This window comes from Patella vulgata, chromosome 2 (assembly GCF_932274485.2).
Source record: "Patella vulgata chromosome 2, xgPatVulg1.2, whole genome shotgun sequence".
Lineage (NCBI taxonomy): Eukaryota > Metazoa > Mollusca > Gastropoda > Patellidae > Patella > Patella vulgata.
Genome location: NC_065880.2, coordinates 15,792,990 through 15,819,246, shown reverse-complemented (window position 1 = coordinate 15,819,246; position 26,257 = coordinate 15,792,990). Strand labels below are relative to the sequence as shown.

Here is a 26,257-nt window from a genome sequence, read left to right as displayed (position 1 = left end):
TGGATATTTTGCTAAAGTTTGTTTTTCTTCATTCAAGGTCACTTCAGTTATCAAATTAGTTGTTTATTTTGACTTTAATTAATTTTATTTTGTATTAGATATGAAAATACATGCAAGAGAACAGTCACAATTAAAATCTTATGAAAGTTTATGATCGAAGTTTTGTTTCCATTTTTGGACCGTACCGAGTCCAACATGGCGCTTGTGAAAGTGACGATGTCGATTGAGTCGGAGAAGAGAAACATTATGAATTCCAAGGCCTCGCTATTGTGATTCAAGATGGCTTGTCCATTCAGGGAGTGGCATTCCGTCACTATATATGCAAATTTAAAACAACTTTTTATAACTCACAAATCATTTGATACACGGAAGTTCTGTGTGATAACATCCAACTTTGTTTTGTTTTGATTGTTGAAATCAAATATGGCCGACACTTCAATAATTTTACAAACTATTATGACTTTTATAGTTGACACGTCAACGAAGATCCTTTATCATTTTGATTAGTTTTATATCTTATTGTGGTTTCTTGGAGTAAGTAGTAAAATGGAGACCAGATATAGAGAACTATTAGAACTTCACAGGACAAAGTTTGTCCAATTAGTTGAGGTTGAAAGACTCTATCCAATTTTGCATGGTGGATCTGATGGATTATCACCAACTGACATAGCAGAAATTAATAAACACTCTTCTAGAGAAGACAAAGTTGAAAAACTGTTGAGTATGTTGCCTTCTAAAGGAAATCTTGCGTTCCAAAGTTTGTGTTTAGCATTGGAGACAACCTATCCCCACTTATTGACAGTGATGTTTTTAGGAAGTAGCCATAGACTGGCACCAGGTAATATTGTTAATTCAGTAATTGTTCAGCAATTATTAATTAAAGTATAGTTTGTACACTGTAACACTTCGCATGTTATATTTGCCCACTATTTATAATAGTTCCAAGAAGACTGCCTACATGTAGCAGCTGTGTGGCTTGAACATCCTGGCAAAGTGGTAAATGGAAACGTTTTTCAAGCCTGGTTTTTCCTTTCAGTTGTCAAGTGTAACATCTTGATTATAAATTAGAAAAAAAAATATTAAAGGATCTACTTACCCCTCCCCCCCAAAAAAAACCCCAAAACAAAACAAAAAACAAACCCCGATTAACTAGAATATCACCATGTCACTGATTCCCTTACATAGGCATTAGAAGAATCAACAAGAAATTAAATGTAATAAATTCCATACAATGTCATATTAGCATGTATATAATTACATGTAAAATTAAGGTGCTTATATTGGCTCAAAGTTTGCATGCAATCTTATGAAAAGTAACTGCAAATCAAAAGTTTATTTTGTTTTGTTTCGTCAAAGGTGTGAATTCCAGAATTTTAATACTTAACACTAATTATTACTCACAATGATGGGCTCACATGAAATGAATTTGCAAATAGACCTGTACATGTACAAGTACTACTGTTTGATGCATTTACACAAAAACTAAGCAATGAACAATTGAATTCTCAAACTGTTACCATACCATAATTAAAAAGATCTCTCTTGCAACATCCGCAAAATTATCTTCATAAATTTCATTATTTTTGTACACATCTCACTGAATATATGTCAGAGACAAAACCAGTCTGATTTTCAGATGTGGTGTGAAAAATTTCCATAAATCCATGCCTAGTGCCCTAAATAAATGATGACTTCTTTTAGTCCATCCCATCAAATTAAGATCTGCAATAAATTAATATTTTGTAGCTCCATATCAACCCATTCAGAGAACTTAGATTTAACATTAATTTGATAAAAATGTAACAGCAATGGAATGCATGCACTTAAAACAATAATCTACTGACACAGTGACTGACACAGGAATGCCAAAGTTTTTGTTGGTCAAATTTATCTAAAAAATAAAGTAGCATTTCATATTCTGTGAGAGGTTTTCTTATTTTAGAAATGTCAATAATGATGTCATCCTATGAAATCTGTGATTTCGAAGTCTGAAATATCTGTACTCTCACGCTGTCACAGGGCTTCTGAAAAGATATTTGTAGTGAATAGAAGTTGGCTACATTGTCACATTTAGTTCCTATTTTAGGGGATGGAAATACATGTACAGATTGAGGCCCAACATGATTAAGAATTAGATTACATTCCTTTAATTAACAATAAATTCTTGTTGACCTTAAAATGTATTTGTAGTTTTATGACATACATGTATGGTACATATTAATGTACAACAATTATATAGTCCATATAGATGTAACTAATATTTAATAAATTCTCATGTCTATGGGTGTCATTCAGAACTAGGATCATAATTAAAAGTTTTTACTAAATTGTTTTTCAAAGCTTAAAAAGATCCAAACATTGACAGACTTTATATTCTAAACAGCTCAGTCAAGTGAATCAACTTTGTTGGTGGTGGGTCTGTTTTGTTTCCTGCGACCTATCTGATCTTTAGATTAAAGTGTCATCTGGGATAAAAATATTGACATCAGAGTCGTCAAATTGCCACTTTACATTAAATTCAAAGAAGTCATATGTTTTCAAATGGATACTATTTCCCACATTTATTTCATTGTTACATATAGAAATTGAAAAGAGTATTGTAGTGTATGTTAATATTCTAGCAGTGTACACGCTAGTAGAAACATTTCAATCAATGAACTGTATGGTAACCAGACATTAATGGTTGTCATGTTAAAATATTAATACAAATATGTTAAAGATCAATATTTTTACATACCATTTTATCTACTGGAGCAAACACAACAGTTACACTTTACATGTACATGTATATATTATTTCGGTAATTATCTTCTACTAGGTTCACATGTTGAGTTATATTGAAAATAGTAATATTGACCAGGTGTGCATATACATATATGTATGTCGATGCATATATTTTCATTATATTTTCAAAATAAAAAGTACATGTAGTTGGTGTAGTGAGGTATATGTAACATATGACCTGTGGATATATTATGAATTATTCATTTTATTAGCCTACTATAAATGTATAGTGGTTGTCTGGTTGATTGTTATTGCAATTTATAAATTACCTTAAATTGAAATTGGTTATATAAAATGTATCTATCAGCATCAGATTGATGAAGACTCAAAATAGGTATGGTATTGTCAGTATATGTGAATCAATATAGCTACATATAGATGAAAATTCTTTATATCTGTGTTCTGTACAGAGATGGCTAATTGGCTGTTTAGATATAGACTTAGTATATACAACCATCCATTATGCCACACCCTACTGTACATGTACATAATGTTCAGTGTTGAAAGGATGGTGGAAGGGATTCTCTTATCAAAAGTTTTTGCTTTCTAAAGTACAATTAAAATTCATTGAATCACATGCTGGTTGTCTAATCATTAGATATTTTAAGAAACACAATAATTTCTATTTGACAGTTCCAGTCGTCGAGATCAGGCATTTTAATTGAGTATATATCATGTCCTTGCATTACGTTACATTCCCCCCCCCCCCCCCCCAGAAAAAAAAAAAAAAAAATACCTGTGATTTTGATTACCCAACTGACCTTGTTTCATAGAGTCAAAATCGCTGACTCGAAATTATTTTTCCTCATTACATAACCTTCATGACAGGTCCTATAAATCAGTCTTCCTTTCGTTTCCTGCAGGCAACTTCTAACGCTGAAATTTCAGTATTTACCTACAGCAGTGTGATTTGGCATTATTTTCCAAAAATCTTATTCAGTTATTAAGCTATGGCATTATTTTAATATCTTAAACAGTAATTAAGCTAGAGATGTTAGAACATAAATCATGTTTACAAGCACTTTGCTGTATTTAAAATGCCCGCAGAACATTTCTTGGTGTATATAACCATTTAAAACACTCAATATAAAAAAAAAATATATAATATACTGGAGCATTCGACATAAACAAATAATTATGCCAGCCAATATTTCGTATAGAGTAAATATTCAGAAACGAATTGTAGGTTGCATGACTAGTCCTAGGCACATGGTCTGTCCGGTTAACAAAATAGTGCCTGTCTTTTGATATTTAGGTGTAAACCACATGTTAATCTTCAAGATGACCTAGTTTGTGGATGTTAAGACCCATTTCTATCTCTGACTTACTGGATATGATAATTACTGATTTTAACTCTCATAAAATGTCTTAATATCAATAGCACAATATCTTATATTGTTTCAATTATCAACATACAAAATAATAGTTGTTCTGCCAGGTTAATGATTAATTAAAACTAATAATATAGTTAACACATCTACTGATTTTACAATGTTTATAGATATGAGTCATGACTTCAATTTAGATTGTGATTATAGAAGACTTGAGTAGTTATCTTTTTTTCCAAATAAATATAAAGATACATGTAGAGCTGGTTGATTCATCAGCCTTAGTTACAGTTTTGTATTGTATGAAGCAGATCGATCCACTGCCTAAGTTTACAGTACTTGTCATTTGATACATTATGAATAAAAATCATTTATCTGGGCTTATTCCGTACTTAGGTATTCATTTTGTTTTTTGTTTTGTTTTTTTACTTTGTAGTGTAGTGTATGTTATGTGTCTATCATAAGGCTACACATTGACAAAATACAGCTAAATTGTAAATATTTATTTTTCAGATCAAAGATCAACAATGTCTGATTCAGAAGAAGACAGTGTTAGACGACCAATATTACAAGGTAAGAGATTGTCAGGTGATGTAGAGGTTGTAAACTTCACATAGATATTTACCTGGGTCAAAGGACTTATGTCTATCAAATCTAGCATATGTCTTTGACTTCTTTTTTGAAGTACTATTTAAGTGATTTTATGTCAGCAGTTTACATGTTGGTGGTGGGAATAGGACACAGAGAAAGTTCCTCATTATTTTAAGTGTGGATTCCCCTTGTCAGTTTTGCAAGACATTTCCCCTCATAGCACACTGCATGCCATACATGTATGCCTGTCCTCGTTAGCCGGGTTGGTGTAGAAGAATGGAACTTTAAACCCCATTTCATTTCACTTCAAATTTGTTGATGCTTTGGAACACAATAACTCTGTGTCTAATTGAAGAGTAGTATGTTACAACAATACCTTGACCAAATTCGTTAAGCATTTTTTGCTCAGAGTGATAAACAGTTAAATTGCTCGATGCTTTATTAATCGATAAATGTACAAGTAATTTAATGCATTTCATCTCTTTAATTTAATTTCAGTCACGCATTTGGCTTGTTTAACACTACCGGGACACCATGTGTATTTTTTGGCTAAAATATAGATTTTGAAAATCACTAATTTATGTACATTTTGTTGAGGGAGATTACATCTAGGATAGATTTATATTAAGAATAAGTAAGTTAAGGATCTTGTAACCCAAGAAGAACAGAGGCTAGTGTAGATTTAGGCAAGATTTAATGATATGTTTCATTACAATGTATTAATATTCATTGTTCATCGGGATTTTCCGACATGGTTTCCTATTGTCAGTGGTTCAGGAAGGAGGGCCTGACAAGGACAGTTGTCTAGTCATTTGGATGGGAGAAAAACCAAGTCCCATGTATACATTGTTTTGCACGTAAAAGATCCCTTGGCAGGTGGAATTCGATTTACGAGTAGGTAATAGTGACGCTGCCCGGGCAAAATTTCCCTCATAGCACACGGTATGGCATATGCCAGTCTTCATTAGCCCAGTCGGAGCTGAGCATTAGGACGTTAAACCCCATTTCATTTATTTCATACATTTTATTGAAGGAGATTACATGTACATGTATGAAAGATTTATATTCATTCTCACCAGTGTTATTTATAAACCCTTTTATTTAACCAATTACAGAGTACATTGTATTGCTGAGAATCCTGTACAGGTTGTTTTACATCAGTTGAATTTTGTTAACAGGGATTACTTTTGATGATATGATCCATTCCCATTATTTTCTTTACAGATTCCAGCTCACAAGAATTCCGAGACCATTGGAAACCAGGAGCTGTGATATCTACTGTACAATTTGAACCACATTTAGAGAATTTCCATGCCTCAGCAGATCATCACAATCAGTCATCAACGAAAGATATACAATCTTCCTTCTCACGTTTCACTAAAGATTCCCTTAAACCTGAACAGTCCAAAAACTATGAATGGCTTAGATCTCAATGTGAACATGCTATAAATGAACTACAGTCAATGAAACAACAATATGCAGAGACTATGAAGCGCTGTGATCAAGCCGTCAAAGAAGCGGAGCATTATCGTGGTCAGAATAAGTCCTTATTAAGTAAACTTAGTAAAATATCTGAAGATAAAAAGATGGTAGAATCTCAGAATAATGAGTTTAGTTCAATTAAACAACGACTAGAACACGAGATAGACAGATTACAACAACTGAGAGAAGAGGATAAACAAGAAATGGAAGAAATGCGAAAACAGCAGAGAAAAGTAGTGAATTCCAGTGGATCAAATGAAGTTTTAAATGAAATGTATGATACAGCCATGCAGAGGTATGATACATTAAAAAGAGACTATGATGCTTTAAGAGAGCGTTGTGAGCAGACGTCTGCTACCGAAATTACCACAGAAAATCAAATGGAAATTTTGACTGAAGAAAACCTTCGTTTAAAGAAACGATGTGACGAATTAAGTAAGGAAAATAGTACAATTTTAAGTGAAAGTGATGGAATAAAACAACAGTGCACTTCAGCCATTCGGAATTGGAACAAAGCTCTTCATGAAAATAAAGCTCTTAAAGAGGCACAGTTAATGGCTCAAAAGCAGAGAGATGATTTACGTGTAGAGATTCATCAATCCTTAGCTAAACAAATTGGTATGAAGAAAGAAGTTGAAAATATTATTCATGATCGTGATAACTCGCGTAAAGAATATCAATTGGTTATGTCCGAACGTGATGTTGTGCATAAGGAGATAGAACAATTACACGAAAAACTTAAAATCGCTTCTCAAAAAGTGGAGCTATTAGAAAAAAATAAGCGTGAGACTGAAAATGAGGTAGAAACTTTGCGACGTGAGATTCGATCAGCTCTTCAAGAACGTGATAAGGCTAATAAGGAGCGTAATGATATCTGTGGGCGTAAACAGGAATTGGAACATGAAAGGGATGAATTCTGGAAAGAGTTTGATTCCATGGCGAGAGAAAGAGACATAGCGAAAAAAGAGCGTCATGAAGCTTTGGAACATATAGATATGATTATTAAAGAAACCTATGAAAAATCTCAGAAAGAAAAGGCAGAAGAAATTAATAATGCTTCAAAAGAAACAGAAATTCTAAGAAAACAGATGGAGAAAATGAAACAAGATCTCTCAGGTAGGTTATTTTGATTAGTTAATTTAACTGAAGCTTAAAATAGAACTCTCACGGGAAATTACAAGAGATGGAAACTCAGACGTCATAAGATCGATTCCATTTTGATGGCATTATCTAGCCTTTATGATTGACATTAACGTTTCCTACTCTATTCTTAACTGATGATGGATTTTCGACTTGTCACTTTAAAAATGCAGTACAAACCCAATTATTAGATATTTACTTCATTGTTATGTTATCCACATCAATGATAAAGATCACACCATCATCTGAAATAAAATGAAATGAAAAATGTAATGGAGTTTAACATCCTACTGTTCTACTCCAAAGTGGGTTAATAATGATGGGCATACGCCATACAGTGTGCTGCAAGCAAAATTTTGCCCGGACAGCGGCACTACGGTCTACTCTTACATCGATTTCCAACTGTCAAAGGATCTTTTACGTGCACACCAAGTGTCGGCTGTCCTAGTCAGCTGTCCTTGTCAAAACTTTTGCCAATATGTACACCATCATCTATTCATTACTTTATCACAGTATTTATTGGAACTTTTTCTTTTCTAGATTCCTTCTCTGAAGCTGATATTGCAAAGAAGCGTCGAGATTGGGCTTTTAGTGAAAGAGATAAGATTGTGCAAGAGAGAGAAAGTATACGTACATTATGTGATAATTTAAGACGCGATAGAGACAGAGCTGTTAGTGCTCTAGCTCAAGCTCTTAGAGACTCAGATGAAATCAAAAAACAGAAAAATGAAGCTTTTAAAGAACTCAAAGATGTGAAGTAAGTGTTACTATATTTTGACGTATATTTGTTATTGATAAATGATAGAAAATAGATAAAAATTATTTCACAAAAATTTCTTCATCTAAATTACGTTAGAACCAAGGTTGGTTTGGTAGGTTAGCCCATGCTGAAAAAAATCACGAAAATGGAGAGCTACATATTAGCGGTAGAAGTGGGCTAAATCTATTGGTTAAGGCCAGCTCAATTTTTGTCAAGGTCGTTGAGATGTAAATAGGGTTAGAGCATGTGATTGTTGGTAAGATTGTAGGTTCGGGTAAGCACTGGGGCTAGGTCCATGGTTAGGGTTAGGGTTGGGATAAGCTCTACCCCTGTTTACATCTCGTGACCTTGAGCTGGCCTTACCATTTAGCACTAACCACGAAAGTGTTGATCATTTGAATATTGTCCTATCGGGCTCTATTTCATAAGATATATCCATTAGAATATGTTAAAATATACTGCTTTTGTTCAGGGGGACCAACATATTTGTTTGGGTTTTTTCAACATCAGTACATGTTCCCCGGTTGATTGACGGATCTTGATTATCAAGACAGAATTTCTAATCCATAAGATTGCGAGCCAGACAACTCAACGATTGTTTTAAGAACCTTTTATTAGCAAAAGGAAAATACGACTAGTATTCTATTCTTGCCTACGCTATTATCGTCTGAGATATAAATTCTGCTTAACTAAAAAAATACAGCTCCTAACGTTAAAAGTTAATAGTTTAGCCAATTGCAAAGTAAAATTTTCCGAATTTGTTGTCACTACTGATATTAGATATTTTTATACGCCCTGTCTGTCCATCCGTCCACAATTGTTTCTGAACAGTCTACAGGTCACAATTTTTATCAGATTTCTATGAAACTTGAAATATAGGTTTATCACCCTAAGATCTCGGTTCCTTTTGATATTGGTATGTATCGGACTGTAACTTCATGGATTATGGCCCCTGATTGTACGAAAAATCATGTTTTTAGTTTGTGAACACTGTAGAGGTCACAATTTTTATCCGATTTATTTTAAACTTGAAATGTATGATTATAACCCAAAGATCTCGGTTCCTTTCGATATTCGCGCATATCGGACTGTAACTTCCTGAATTATGGCCCCTGATTGTACGAAAAATCGCGTTTTTAGCTTGTGGACCCTATAGAGGTCATAATTTTTATCCGATTTAAAAAACCTTGTTATTATATTACCGTTAAACCCTACGGACGGCTGAGTTCGAATTTTGTGAAAATCGGCCCAAAACTGACAGACAAAATGGCCGCCGTTCGTTCTCAAATAGCGTAAAAATATGGTATATCAAGGTTGTGGGCCCTATAGAGGTCACGATTTTTATCTGATTTTGTTGAAACTTGAAATGTAAGTTTATATCCCAAAGATCTTGGTTCCTTTCCATATTCTCGCATATCGGACCGTAACTTCGTGAATTATGGCCCCTGATTGTACGAAAAATTGCATTTTTAGCTTGTGGACCCTATAGAGGTCATAATTTTTATTCGATTTAAAAAAAGGTATTATTATATCACCGTTACACCCAAAGGACGACTGAGTTCGAATTTCGTGAAAATCAGCCCAAAACTGACAGATAAAATGGCCGCCCCTCGTTCTCAAATAGCGTAAAAATATGGTATATCAAGGTTGTGGACCCTATAGAGGTCACAATTTTTATCCGATTTTTTTGAAACTTGAAATGTAAGTTTATAACCCAAAGACCGTAACTTCCTGAATTATGGCCCCTGATTGTACGAAAAATCGCGTTTTTAGCTTGTTGACCCTATAGAGGTCATAATTTTTATCCGATTTAAAAAAAACGTATTATTATAACACCGTTACACACTATGGACGGTTGAGTTCGAATTTCGTGAGAGTTGGCCTAAAACTGACAGACAAAATGGCCACCCTTCATTCTCAAATAGCGTAAAAATATGGTATATCAAGGTTGTGGACCCTATAGAGGTCACAATTTTTATCCTATTTTGATGAAACTTGAAATGTAAGTTTATAACCCAAAGATCTCTGTTCCTTTCGATATTCGCGCATATCGGAACGTAACTTCCTGAATTATGGCCCCTGATTGTACGAAAAATCGTGATTTTAGCTTGTGGACCCCATAGAGGTCATAATTTTTATCCGATTAAAAAAACATATTATTATATCACCGTTACACCCTATGAATGACTGAGTTCCAATTTCATGCAAATCGGCCCAAAATTGACAGACAAAATGGCCGCCCTACGTTCTCAAATAGCATATCGGACCGTAACTTCCTGAATTATGGCCCCTGATTGTACGAAAAATCATTTTCTTTTTAGCTTGTTCTCTATCCATCTCTCGAAAATGTGGGCGTATCCTGCCTGACAGCCGCTGGTTTCAATGCTTCATTATTCGATAGACATATAGAGAGTATCACGTCCGTGACATCAGAGCTTTTATATATTTTGTGCATTAAGCTGATGCGAAAACTATGAAAGGCCTACATAAATTGATAAAGAATTTATAGGTATATAAGTAGGATTGTATGCCTTGTCTTACAGTCAATAAACAATCTGATTAAAATACAGATCTATATTTTGTTTCGTTTTTTTATACTTTCAATGGCCTACACTACATGAAGATTTGACCAGTTGTACTGGGAGGTCATGTCAGGGTTCGTATGAGCGACTTTGAACCCTATGATGTCAGACATTTGATTAATCAATCAGCGTTGACGTTTCTAGTGGGTTACCCACAGGTTCATGCATTGCACGCAAGAAAGTCGCCGTAACAGATGGTTTCTTTGGCTAATCCCTCACACCATCCAGAACGCAGGTTATATAACAACTCTTCCAGATCCTAGTGTAGTACAGACAAATAAAACAAAATTTTGAACTATAAAAAATGAAATGAAATAGGATCTGTGTTTTAATCATATTGACAGTCATATTATTAAATATGTAACACAAATTGACATCAATTTGATGATGCAATGATTTCATTTTGAATTGTGTATTTTGATTGTATTTTACAGAGAAAGGTTTGAAGTTATTGTTGAAAAAGAAACCAGAAAAACGCAACTCAATTCCATAGGTCACAACCATAGTCGGGATTCAGCCATAGATGCTGATTTACAAGAGTGGGAAATGGAAACATTGGATATTGATTTGGTACGTAGTAAAAAATTAAAGCTCGTACTTACTTTCTGTAGTATTAATTCATTGATTTCATGACCTGTGTGAATTGAAAAGAATCTTCAGCTTGGTTCCCACTACCAGGAGCAGAACTGACCAGGCTTTCAAAAAAAGTGGATCTAGTTATTCTAATGAGATAAATAGCCAAGGCCCATTATGCAAATCAGTAGTCCACTGAAAAGATATGTAATCTGAAGAAAAACAGGTCTAAGTGCCACTATCTGTGCAAAAATTTCTGCTTAGCATGTCACTGGTAGCCATAGAGAAAAGCAGGATAATTTCTAGTTTTAAAATAAATGACAAAATGAGTGAACAGACATTAAATCCCTTTCATAAAACAATTGAAGACATATTTAAACATGCATTATGCAAGAGCAAAATCTGCTTATTACAAGTCTTTCTTTAGGCCTGAAATGTTATCTAAATTATCAATTAGACATTAATTAACTTATCCAGACCATAATAAACTCTCGATGTCAAGGCTAGCCTTCGATGTTGGGTGGATTAGATTCCTATATGCCGCTAACGGCTATTGATAATTAGATCAATAAAAGTGGATAATCAAGACTATGCTGTTTATATTAATGATTTTAGTAATGATGACCGAGACTATGCAAAAATTTCACCCGCTTCTTTCTCGGCTTATAGTGGATCAATTTGACTGAAATTTTCAGCAAATTACCTTTACACTATCTAGTTTTTAACTATTATAGCGAGAACTGCCATCTCTTTATCTTACCTCCCATGATATATCTTTAAACATGCATTATGCAAGAGCTAAATCTGCCTAGTGCAGGTCTTTCTTTAGGCCTGAAATGTTATCTAAACTATTAATTAGACATTAACCTATCCAGATCATAATCAACTCTAGATTGCATCGCTAGCCTGCGATCTGTAGTGGATTGTGAGCCGATTTACTGCGTAACTTTCCTTCACCATTTAACAATTAAATGGAAAATCAAGACTATGCTGTTTATCGTACACCGGAAATTTCAACCTCTTAGTTCTCGGTTCATAGTGGATCAATTTGAATGAATTTTTCAGCAAATTGCCTTTACATTATCTAGTTTTTAACTATTATAGTGAGAACTGCCAACTCGTTATCGAATCACCCATAATGTATCTTTAATAAAATTATTCTTTTAGAGATTAATGTGACAGAATTTAATTGGTCAGTTGTTTTATTGTAGCAATCTGTTGAAGGAGAAGAAATTGGTGTAGAATTAACAGGTGGTAAAGATGATCCACAGTTCACTAATGATACGTCTGTCTATGTCTCACATATCACTAAAGGTAGTATAGCAGACGGTAAACTCAAGTAAGTATTTATAGCTTTTTTTATAAATAAATCTAATTTATGATGTTGTCTGTCGTTGATCACCATCAACAAATTTACCATCTTTTCAACTTAATTTTTAGGTGTAAATTCTGTGCATGGATTGATATTATTTATTCAAGTATATCTACGAAAACATGATACACTCAAACTGGTAGAACCAGATAAAATGTTTCAAAACACAGTGGCATATTGGAATATTTACAGTAACAAAATGATACAAAATGAAATGAAATGGGGTTTTACTTTCTATGTTCTGCAACAACTGGACTAATGGGGGAAAGTTTGTTAGGAATTGAATTCCAACAGTCAAGGGACAAAAAGATACAGAAGTTGATTTAATTTTTTGCATTGAATTGTTCTAATAACTTAATTTCTGTTGATAGTAAGTAGCTAATTAATTCTCTGATTTTCTAGGGTAAATGATACAGTGCTAAAGGTTAACAATATAGATGTTAGTAATATAGAAAAACGAGTAGCTGTCCGAGCTATGCATAAAAGTACAGGAAGATTAAATATGGTGAGTATTATAGTGTACAGTTGGTAAAGCCGTGCCAAAGATTATTGATTTAAAAAGTTTCAATTGACATCTTGTGATGTGATGTTATATTACATTTTTATTCCCTGCCTTATTGAGATTTTGATAATACTTGAAATATTTTTTTTTAATTATAAGAGTCACTGACTTAAGTTTGAACATCACACTATCTGTGCTAACACGGGGGTGGGGGGGGGGGATGGCTTGCTGAATGGTTAGCGTGCGCGCGCTGTATATCATAAAGTCTGTCATTGAGTCGACTGGCGTGGTTTCGAATCCCTAGTTGTACGTGACAAGGAGTAGGGTCGCCTGTCCAACCTCGTGGGTTTTCTCCGGGTTCTCTGGTTTCCTCCCACTGCTAAAGACCCCTACGCGCAAGCAAATTATTGAAATAAAATTAAACCATGTGTTAGTCCCGAAATGACCTAGTTTGTGTCGAGTGGCCGTTAAACCCCATTTCTCTCTCTCTCTCTATCTGTGCTAACTTGATTGGTCTACTGTAATCTGACTGGTTGATCTTTTGATATTGATAAAACTTGGATGGAATATACCTTCTTTATGACACTCTGTCCTCAAAATTAGGTTTCTTGGAGTACAGCACCTAAAATTGGTAAATGGGGGCACCACAGTATTTATTTATGTTCAACACAATTTGAATTTATTCATATTTTTCTCTTTAATAGGTTGTGAGAAGAAGGAAATCAACAAGTGCTAGAATTTGGCAACCATTACAACTTCTTCTTTCATGTCAAAAAGGTTAGTTATGGTACTGCAGACAAAACCTCACGATACAATACGTATCACGGTATCGACCTCACGATACGATACGATACGATACATATCACAGTATTTTTTCTTTCCAAATTTACTTAGAAAATAAAAAAACAAGGGAAAACATACTGTTTAACTAGTACAGAATAGAAAAAGAACACTTGTTTCAAGATAATACAATTCTTCAGTCTAATACAGAATTAAAACAAATTTGTCCCCTGGCTGACAGAAAACCATCATGTCTTCTAGTCTATCAGTATTTTCTCTATGTTTATTGTAATGAGAGTTGCATAGATTCTGAGACAGAAATAAAAACCCTGGAGATATTGTTTGTAGTAAAGCTGATGTTGTTTGGTATATATATATAGCTGTAGAAGATGACTGGTAATTATAATAAATGTTATTACAGAATGTGGTATACATATAGAACAAGGTTTATTTATATGTGGTGTATATACTGGAGGTATTATAGCTAAAGATGGTATGTTACCTAGTGTAGGTGATAGAATTATACATGTAAGTAAATATACAATTAGTTATATAAATTACCTGTTTCAAACATTAAAGCGATAATTTCATATTTTTAAGTTATATTTTTAAAATGAATTAAAATAAAGCCTTTAAAATAGATGGTATCTATAAACAGTCCTTCTCTACCTTGTTAAAGAATAATCCTATTAATCCTATAATTCACTATTGCCAGTTGAGAAATTGGCAAAAATATCATTTTCAACATCAAATTCAAACTTTTGAAGATAGCTATTCCATGAGGGGAATAGAAAAACAAGGGAGGTAATTGTGTTATTATTTCCTGGGTGAATTGTTTTTAAGTGTGAGAATGATACCTATGATCTTATTTGTGTGTTGACAACCTATTGAGCAAAAGACATAGAAATAATTATGTTTTGACTTTTTTAAGTTATATTTTTAAAATGAATTAAAATAAAGCCTTTAAAATAGATGGTATCTATAAACAGTCCTTCTCTACCTTGTTAAAGAATAATCCTATTAATCCTATAATTCACTATTGCCAGTTGAGAAATTGGCAAAAATATCATTTTCAACATCAAATTCAAACTTTTGAAGATAGCTATTCCATGAGGGGAATAGAAAAACAAGGGAGGTAATTGTGTTATTATTTCCTGGGTGAATTGTTTTTAAGTGTGAGAATGATACCTATGATCTTATTTGTGTGTTGACAACCTATTGAGCAAAAGACATAGAAATAATTATGTTTTGACTTTCTTAGAAAATATGAAATTCTCGCTTTGATCTGTACCTTTTTTTGCCATGATGGATGCATTCAGGTATAACAAATACAGTGTAACTATTTGGATGGGACAGTTTAAATAAACATAAACTCTGCTCTAATTTCTGGCATTGCCCATAATTTAATAGATATTAGTCTTTAACGAAGTAAAATGTTGGCCCATTCCATTAAGATAACTATATTAGTAATAAGTTTGTTTAAGAGTATACATTGTCTTCCTTAGATAAATGGTAAATCAGCTGATTCTCTAACAGCCAGGGAAGCCATGAAACTTCTAGAAAAATCCACAGAACCAGTTCAACTTGATGTGAGACGACAAGCTTCACCTATTAGTTCGACTGGTTCCTCACCAACTCCTATCAGTCAATCTGTGATATCTTCATTAGCAGAACAACCAGCATCCAAGATGAGTAAATCAGAGTCTTTGCCTTCCCATGGCTCTCACTGGGATACGTCTTTAGATGGAATTCAAGGAACTGGAAGTAAAATTTTAAGGAGTAGTGGTTCTCAAACGGACAGTTTAGACAGTATAGGTCCAGTGCGTCGCCATAAAGAACGCAATCCTGACACAGAAAAATCTAGACACAGTGTTCATGTGATAGGTAAAGCCTTCGAAAAAATATTCCGGCCCCGCAATCATGCTCATGACAAGAATAGTGATGGTGAGGAAAAAACACATAAAAAAGTTAATAGTAAAGGAAGAAGTGAAAATGTGATTGCCGAGTTTGGTCCAGTTTATGAGAAAGAGGAAGGAAAGGAAATAAAAAGAAAAAGAAGCCATGAAGGTGAACAAGAGAGCAACAGTGGAACATGGCCCAAAACACGTGGACAGCATATGATAAATATGTCCGGTGCAGCAACTGTCATCATGCCTCAAAAACGAACTAAAGAGCGACCTTCGATCAGAAATATCCAATTTGATCCCATTCCTGATCATCCAATGACAAATGACTTGCAAAATACATCAATGAGTTCTGACGGGCGTGTATCAAAACATGAGACGATGCCATGGGACTTTGAGGAATTACCGCCTTACATTCCTGTTAGTTCCTTGCCACCACCGACTAATATTGTGAATACCAAAGATAAGCCTTACATACCCTATGGTACTTTCTCTAATAATCATTATTCAAAAAACTTATCAACTCATCCATCCAGTGACATATATAATCTGCCATCCTATGCCGATAAACCTGCAAGGCTTCGTCCATCTTCTGGCACTCATAAAAACAATCCTCAAAATCGACATTCTGCCTTACCTAGTCATCATTCAAATGGCCATCATATTCGGGAATTTCGTCCAGTCTCAGCAGAAGTAACTTCACTAAAAAGAATTGTTGACATTCCACCAGACAAACTGAGTGCTTCAACAAATTTTGTCGAGAACTCCATTCCATCTCACTCTAATCGAATGGTAGGAAGACCCAATTCCTTTCAACATACAAGGTATGTTTATCATGATAGTAATTTAACCTTGTTGCTCCTATATTTGTGTATGTTAAGAGATAGAAATGTATGACATACAAGGAACTATTTCTATTATAAGTTTCCGATGACCTTAAAATGTCATACAAAACCACTTTATTGTCATTTGCAAGGTTCATTTACACATATTTCAATAATAAATCTGACAAAATGTGCAGTTATTGTTTTAGTCATATGATAAAACAAATTAAAGACTTTTCATATGGTAGCTAGCAGATTTATTGTTTTTGGAAACCCTCAAAAGTTATATTCCCTTCTTCAGGTTGACAAATCCAGGTAGCATCTTTTTTTATAGTTGATTTCGGAATGATCTCTAAACGTACAATTTTCTGACCGCTCCTGTCCGTCCTTGTTAGGTTTTAATATAGAAATATTGCTCTACCCCATCTCTGTTAAGGCTGGGGGTTGGATGGCCGAATGGTTAGCATGTGCGCGCTGCATCATAAGGCCTGTCATTGAGTCAACTGGCATGGTTTCGAATCCCCAGTTGTACGTGACAAGGAGTAGGGTTGCCTGTCCAACCTCGTGGGTTTTCTCCAGGTCCTCCGGTTTCCTCCCACTGCTAAAGACCCCTACGCGCAAGCAAATTATTGAAATAAAATTAAATCATGGTTAGTCCCGAAAGGACCTAGTTTGTATCGAGTGGACGTTAAACCCTCCCCCCCCCTCTCTCTCTCTCTCTCTCTGTTTAAAGGCTTAATTCTCTTTTCTGCCGTGATTCTTCTGTGTTCGCCAATAGGAATCATTTCCTGCGACATCTGACACAAATTTATAATAATCGAACACTATTTTCAACTACTGTCTATTCTTGTACTTCTTGATTGGGTAAACGTGGAAATGGTGAAGCAGTGCATGTACATGTACCAGTGCATGTAACAGATAAAGAACTAGCAGCCATTATTATGAGAAATTATTTATAGAATATGAACTAGGTTTTATTGATAATGGTAAACAAATGGTATTTAAAGATTTCGTCAGATATTTATCGTGTGAAATATATTTTGTCATTAAACATACATTATACAAGAGCTAAATCTGCCTATTGCAGGTCTATCTTTAGGCCTGAAATGTTATCTAAATTATTAATTAGACATTAATTAACTTATCCAGACCATAATCAACTCTCGATGTAATTGCTAGCCTGCGTTATTGACTGGATTGTAATCTGATCTAATGCTCAACGCTCATACATGATTAAATCAAAAAATTGATATTCGAGACTGTTTTTTATCGTACCGACTTTAGTAATGATGATCGAGGCTAGGCCCAAAATTCAATCGCTAAATTCTCGGTTTAGAGTGGATCAATTTGACTGAAATTTTCAGTAAATTCCCTTTACATTATCTAGTTTTTAACTGCCAGCTGATTATCTAATCTCCCATAATGTATCTTTAATTTGATATTATTTTATTGTTTGTAGTGCATCAACACATAGCCAGTCTGTATGGTGTAATAATGTTACAACATCACCTACTACTAGTGGTTATTATAGACCTAGTCATCATATTGTATCTCCTAGATCGGATTTTGATCTAGAAAAACTGCCCTTTAACTTTGATAGACTGAGTACTCCTAGTCCTTCTCAACATGTAAGTACTTGTTCATACACTGTACATGTATATCTACATTAATTTTGAGAAATAATGAAACAAAAAGTATTGGTAACTTATGAAATACTAATTTAAAATTTGATTTTATTATTGCGGAGCTCATTATCAATATATTTCCAAGGTATAGGCCCACAGATAGAGCAGAAAAAATAAGATATATGTACAAGCAATGGTAGAATAATGAAATCTCATATTCTCCATTAAATCTTCTTTCTGAATTAATTTCATTCAGAGAATTTTTATAAATTGTTTAAATTATGACTGACAAGTTTTGCACAAGACTGAATCTTTGTGACTCTGTTTCCCAAGGCCTAAAAATGGAGAAAGAAAGACACTTGACCTGATGCACGTCCTCAAATAGCTCTTGAAAATGCACTTCAATCGTAACAGGCATGAATAACCTAGAGATACATACATGTGCAGCTTTCTATATTTGAGGCTCTCAGCGCCAGCCTTTGTCTCCATGATAAACATGGATGTTTCTGGCAATATCCTCTTAATGAACAGTAATACATCCCAACAGAAATGAAACTATGGTTACATATTTTTCATAGTTGTTTGTAGTGCCAAACAGATTGACTTGGTTACAGTATATAAAATGTTGCCTTAGAATATCACAAGATATCAAATTGAATTTTGATTAAATAAATGCTGTTATGGCTAGACATTGTGCTACATTTAATTACATATATATTTGAATATGTTATATTTTTTTTACAGAGTAGTATAAATCTTGATCGAACAACACCTACACCAAGTGATGATATGTTTCCTAAAGCTCATTCTATTTCACCATATGGTGGTCGACCTTTATCAGAGATTGACTTCAATACAAGTTATCCAACATTCCATAAACGTCCATTAGCTTTAGAGAGAATACGGATTCCATCTAATACAAGTGTGGCAACAAAATCTGGTTCTGTAGAAATAGGTACTGATACTTGATTCTCAGTTCTCAGATATTTGCTTTGTTAACAATCTTCTGGCATCTATCTCAAAGAACATTGTTTTAAATGGGCTATCTCAGATTTCACAGGCCAGCCTTATTATAAATGAATATAAGTAAGCAAATCAAATGCCACAGTGCAAAGAAATGACCCAATTATCATGTCTGGAAGTTTCAAATCAAAATACTGAGTCATTGTGGAAATGATTGTGGCTGGTGTTACATAAGAATTTTTTGATTCTGTCATATAATTGATTTGATAAATGCAACAATCATTTACCACAAGAATATTTTCCCTCGCCAAGTATATATAGATAGGATTATCCGGGCACTTATATGATGTGAGAGTAGACAGGCTTACTCAAACTGAAAGTTTTTATTTCTTTAAAAGAGTATCACAGTAGTGCCTCAAAGAGCTAGAATAAAGTTTTTCGCACAAAACTACTCCCTTTTATTCAGTGATGTATGTCTAAAACTTTAAAATCATTGACTTAAATATTGTAGTGTCAAGCAGTAAACCAACTGTAATTAAATTTAAAAACACTTTTATTTTGACTTATAAAGAGAATAAATTTCTTACAGTTTCTGACAGAAGCAGTGCCAGTTCACCTTTATTTGTTTTTCCACATGAAGAATACAGTCGGTCTAGAAAGTATGTCTATCTTTTACCTTCATTCAAATCATTTTTATACGCCCACATTGAAATGTGGACGTATATTGCCGTCGCCCCCGTCCGTCCGTTTGTCGGTCCGTCCGTCGGTCCGTTAGTCCGTCCATCGTCCACAATTTCTTGTGAACGCTCTTACGCCAAAAGTTATCATCCAATTGTTTTAAAATTGATATATGTTGTTTACATTAGTGAGATGAAGAAGCCTGTTTAATTTCAACAATTTCTGTTAGTTACGTCTAGAGTTATGGCCCTTGTTTCACTTTATTGAACCTTGTGAACGCTCTAACGCCAAAAGTTATCATCCGATCTTTCTGGAAATTATATGCATTATTTATTTACTGAAACGAAGAAGCCTATTGAATTTCGGCAATTTCCGTTTATTACGTCTAGAGTTATGGCCCTTGTTTCACTTTATTGATCCTTGTGAACTCTCTCACGTCAAAAGTTATCATCCGATCTTTCTGAAATTTATATGCATTATTTAGATTGCTGAAATGAAGAAGCTTATTGAATTTCAGCAATTCCCGTTTATTACGTCTAGAGTTATGGCCCTTGTTTCACGTTATTGAACCTTGTGAACTCTCTCACGTCAAAAGTTATCATCCGATCTTTCTGAAATTTATATGAATTATTTAGATTGCTGAAATGAAGAAGCCTATTGAATTTCAGCAATTCCCGTTTATTACGTCTAGAGTTATGGCCCTTGTTTCACGTTATTGAACCTTGTGAACAGTCCAACGCCAAAAGTTATCATTCGATCTTTAAGAAATTTATATGCATTATTTAGATTAGTGAAACAGAGAAGCCTATTGAATTTCAGCAATTTCCGTTCATTACGTCTAGAGTTATGGCCCTTGTTTCACTTTATTGATCCTTTTGAACGCTCTAACCAGAAAAGTTATCACCCGATCTTTGTGAAATTTAATGATTTAAATTAGTGAAACGAAAAAGCCTATTGAATTTTTAGCAATTTACAATAATTACTTCTAGAGTTATTGCCCTTGTTTCACTTTGTTAAACCTTGTTAATGCTCGATTGATGATAGTTATCATCCGATATGTATGAAATTTATATGCATCATTTAAATTTGTGAAACAGGTCTATTGAATTTCAGCAATTTCCATCAATAATTTCTAGAGTTATGGCGATTGTGAACGTTTGAATGACAAAAGTCATCATGTGATCTGTATGAAATTTATATGCATTATTTAAATTAGTAAAACGAAAAAGCCTGTCAAATTTCAACAATTTCTGTAGATTACCTTCAGAGTTGAGACCCTTGTTTCAGTTTAAACTGTTTCAATGGCATTTAGTAATTGAACTAGAGTATACAGGTCACAATTCTATGGAATACAATTACTGCTTTTTACTGAGCGACGTTTCGACTAGGCTTCTCTAGTCATTATCAAGCTATGATAAAAAATGAAAATATGACAGGACAATATATACATGTACACCACAATGCTTAGTTAATGCTGACAAACCAGGGATGTAACTTACTATATCGGCATCCCTGCATCGCATCAAGAAAGTAAGATTATTACATACATGTACATATTTTCCTTCTGTTCTTCGTATCTGATCAATGAGTTTGACTGCCACATCTCCATACTCCATGTATATATTGTCCTGTCATATTTTCATTGTTTCAGTTTGTAGAACCTTGTAAACCCTCAAACAACAAAATTTATAATCTGATCTGTATGGAACTGTCTTGTAAAGGCCCCCAATTACCTGCAAAGGAATAAATATGCGACAACCCTTGACGACCGCTCGGACGATTTAGCTGCTGTGGGCATATGTTTTGTTGCCTGGCAACCTATCTTTTATAAATTTGAATTTGATTTGGCTACCTCATTCTTGTTTGTGGTTCATTTTGACTCACAAGAGATGAATTTCCTTCCAATCTAAAACTGATAGAAAAGCTGAATCAAATAACTATATTGTAGAATTCATTTCTTCCATTCTGCGACTGAGATCTTCAGAATTGAGCATGTTAAAACTATCTTAGTAAGTTCAAGTACATGTATGATCAATTATATCTTAGGTACCTCAATTTAGATTCCTGTTCTTCAGGGTCTTAATAAATATATAGCCACTTAAATGCATACTCCTTACAGTGTTTCGTTTGATTAGAACCAATCCCACTCAACACTGCCATAATGAAAGCAAATTTCTGTTCCAAGTTAGAACTGGTCAATAGTCCGATTAACAACCAATACCTAACTGCATAACAATATCATTCAGGTTTAAACAGAGCTCCAAATATGTTTACATAACAATGCGTCATGACACAAGAAATTTATTAAACCCAATTAACAAGTGCATAGCAGAATATTGCAGAAATACTAATTGCGTGACAAACGAGGCTATCAAAAAGGCTACAATGTAAACAATACTGTTTGGAGATGAACAATACTTTCACCGTTTTTAATACCTTAAAAATCTGTCCACAGTTTTAAGGAATACCCCATATTAAACGAAGAGCTTTCATGCTGCTGTACTTAGGAGAGATTTGATTGAATGGGAAGAATAGACACACTGCCTCAAAAGCTCAAGTATCAAAAGTCAATCCAGCAATGGCTAGAGAGGGATTTCTCGGGCCATTGCTTCAGGAATATGCTTAAATCATGTGAAAGATGTTTTTGCACAACTAAATACTTTTTCCCCTGAAGTAATAAGAAGGAAACATTTTATATGTGTTCCTGAAGAACAGAAAATCAAATTGATGTAACCTTTAACTTAAAAAATCTAATCTCATAATCGGTTTTAAAAATTGATAGTGGGTTTTTTGGGCGTTTTTTTTTTTTTTATGTAGACCTCAACTTCGTGAGATAAGAACAATACATATAGAGAAATCAGCCGAACCAGTAGGTTTTCAGATACAACGAGGACCAGAAGGAGGTATATTTGTATCTTCAGTTGGAGAAAATAGTTTAGCATCTGATGCTGGTATAGTTGTTGGTGATCAGTTATTAGAGGTAATTAATAATTACATAATTTGATTAAAACATTTCTTTTGAGAATGAGAGAAATTTGAATCTCGTTGGTGAATTGAAGGATTGAAGTATATTGAGGAAAGTCTGTCTATAATTAAACCAAAATAATTGAGGTGATTAACTTGAATGTATGTGTTATTTTGAGGTAACTTTCAGTACCTGAGCATAAATATTACCTTTCTCTACGTTACCTGTATCAATATTTCTCAAAAAACTTTTAGATAATGTTCTTTTTGTCTGATTATTTGAAGTAAATAATCCTGTGATTTCAGGTTTGTGGGATCAATATGAGAAATGCTACATATGAACATGCTGTAACAGTATTACGTCAATGTGGTAATAATTTAACCATGAAAGTTGACTTTAATCCGGATAGTAAGTATTTTATAGACATCAACCATTAAATCTACGTAATAATTGTCGCCCAGCACTAACTTTTTTATTTCTCAATAGAAACCCTTTATTATCAAGCAGATTATTAAATGTACATATATATTTTAATATCTGTGGATGAATAACCTGTAAAAACAAATGTGTTCAAAATATTTTTTAAAACAATTTCTTTTCAATTGAGTTGAAAGTAGATTGATTTATGATTCAATAATGGCAAGTTCATTGTTTTATCCAAATTCAATCAGCTTTTTTAAAACATCAAACAGCTGTAGATGACTATAATCAGTTGATTAAGATCCCTGTATCCTGACTGAATTGAATTTTTGTTTGTATACAAAAATCATTTTTTTGTTATTTATTTAGAATATAGAGATCATCCGGAGTCATCAAGTAATGGATCTCTGTCATCTGTTCCTAATTCTTCTGGTTTTTCCTCTCCACTCTCTGATAATGAAAACAGTCCAAAAACACGACATACAAGTGGTCATAACAGACGTAAAAAGTCGAGGTAAAATTCTGTTTGAATATTAATTTATCAGTTCTTATATGCCAATATTTAATGTTTATGTAATGTATATTGTAACTGTTGTCCGTCACTCACAGGACACATGCTAACCACATGAAAGACGAAAACAAAGCCCTTTTTAATATGAATATTTTTTACTTTTGGATCAGCTGTAAATGACTACTTCGTTGTATTTCTAACTCACGAAAACGACTACTGATTGGAGTTCCGTCTGTGATCAAAGTGATATTGAGTCACTTTAATTGTAACGATTTATCAAGCTGCTAAGTTCCCACCTCTAATGGCATCAATGTTCAGAACATCTAATCCGTAATAGTTAATTGATATATTGATGGACACGTATTGCCATTTAATAGTGGAATATCAATGTACTGTTTTATTAATTGTAGTTTTGGATCAGTAGATAGTGCTAATCTCCCACCTTTACTGGCATCAGTGTTCAGAACATCTTATCCATAGTAATTAATTGATAGATAGATTGATGGACACGTATTGCCATTTAATAGTGAAATATCAATGTACTATTTTGTTAATTGTAGTTTTGGATCAGTAGATAGTGCATATGAAAGATTAAGAAGAGTTACTATAGAAAGAGGTAATGGAGAATCACCGGGTTTTACTATAGTTGGTGGTAATGCTACAGGTATCTTTGTACACGAGATAGAGAGTGACAGCATACCTGATCCACCACAAGGTCTACAACAAGGTGATCATATCTTAGAGGTAAACATCAATTACATTCACACATATGTATATGTAAATATTTGACTAGGAACATGGTCACGTGAATCTTTTCCTTATAATCAAAATTGAATTTCTAACAAGAAGAATTATTTTCGTGTATTCCTGAGACAAATATTTGAACGTTCCTGTTGGCCAAAATATTTGAAGGTTCCTATTGGCTAGAATATTTCAGTTTTTTTCAAAATCAAATTTCAATAAAAGATTATTTCAGACTTTTCTTGCCACAAATACAAAATGACATCAATGTAATACTTATAATGTTGTTTTTCTTCAAAAAAATAAATCAACACTAGACTTGTACTCTACAATTGTTGGGTTTTTTTTCAGTATAATTCAGTTGATTTTCGATCTGTAACAGCTGAACAAGCCTCGGCAGAACTTACTCGACCATGTTGTGTTTTAAGACTTCTCGTACATTACAACCTTATTAGTAAGTTAATGTTGTATAAGTTTCCATTCATTCAATCTTTCAGCTTGTTTGTACAAAACAATTTTCACAACTTTTTTTCTGTAATGCTTGAAATTCAGCCTAAATATATATTATGGGTAGATACAGATCAAATTTTAGTTTCCTCATGATTGATTTACTAGACTTGATCCATATAACATGCAGACTACTGAAATCTCAATTAGAATGTTGATTTGGAATTACTTCGTAAATGTCCATTTGAATGTTTGATAGAATTTTTTAATGAAATTAACGAACTTTTCAACCTTAGAAAACTAGTAAATGTAAATATATTAATTGTAATAATTATTATGCAAATTATGAAATCCTACATAATCTGTTAATCTACAGTTTATTACCGGTACTAATATTTAATATTTATTTAACTTTTTTTTTCTCAGAATATAACAAGATTTTAAATGTGCCCGGAGATAGTTTTTATATCCGAGCAAACTTTGAGAGAATAGGTGAAGTAGAGACAGAATTAACATTTCATAAAGATGATATACTCCTAGTAGAGAATACATTATATCAAGGTAATGTTGGTCTGTGGTTTGCGTGGTTGGTAGATAATGAAGCTAAACGAATCTGTGGTGGAACTATCCCTAGTAGAATCAGGTATGTACTCAGTCTTTCTTCAAAATATCTCATATGACAAATCAGCATTGTTCTATTATATTTTATATGACAAATCAGCATTGTTCTATTATATTTTATATGACAAATCAGCATTGTTCTATTATATTTTATATGACAAATCAGCCTTGTTCTATTATAACAAATCATTTTGTCTTTTATCATGAAAAGATGTGTCTTTTATCATGTGTGTCTTTTATCATGACAAGATGTGTCTTTTATCATGACAAGATGTGTCTTTTATCATGACAAAATGTGTCTTTTATCATGTGTGTCTTTTATCATGACAAGATGTGTCTTTTATCATGTGTGTCTTTTATCATGGCAAGATGTGTCTTTTATCATGTGTGTCTTTTATCATGACAAAATGTGTCTTAGCATGACAAGATGTGTCTTTTATCATGACAAAATGTGTCTTTCATGGGACAAATAAAGACTACACTTCAATTAGTGGGCATGTAAAACAGCCTTGAATGTTGGTATTTAAAAAATGGCGTTTTGTGAATGAATTCAATTTTTAACTGCCAAGGTTTCTTCTGAGTACCCACCAACATGTATATAGGACCACTGACAATGGAAAATCCAAATAAAAAAAACACTGGGATTGATCGTGGGACAACCTGG

The 26,257-nt window shown here is 33.5% G+C and overlaps 1 protein-coding gene across 1 annotated transcript; it reads left to right on the top strand.

The window, feature by feature from the left end:
• The first annotated feature begins 136 nt into the window (after positions 1-136).
• LOC126810535 (disks large homolog 5) lies at positions 137-24,264 on the top strand. Its single transcript, XM_056098957.1, has 17 exons — positions 137-838; positions 4,626-4,685; positions 5,928-7,301; positions 7,866-8,082; positions 11,102-11,237; positions 12,452-12,579; positions 13,015-13,117; positions 13,819-13,891; positions 14,316-14,422; positions 15,400-16,622; positions 18,082-18,250; positions 18,992-19,202; positions 19,800-19,869; positions 22,706-22,868; positions 23,159-23,261; positions 23,643-23,787; positions 24,195-24,264. The coding sequence occupies exons 1-17, from the start codon at positions 547-549 to the stop codon at positions 24,262-24,264; spliced, it is 4,644 nt and encodes a 1,547-aa protein (XP_055954932.1). The 5' UTR covers positions 137-546.
• The last annotated feature ends 1,993 nt before the right edge of the window (positions 24,265-26,257 follow it).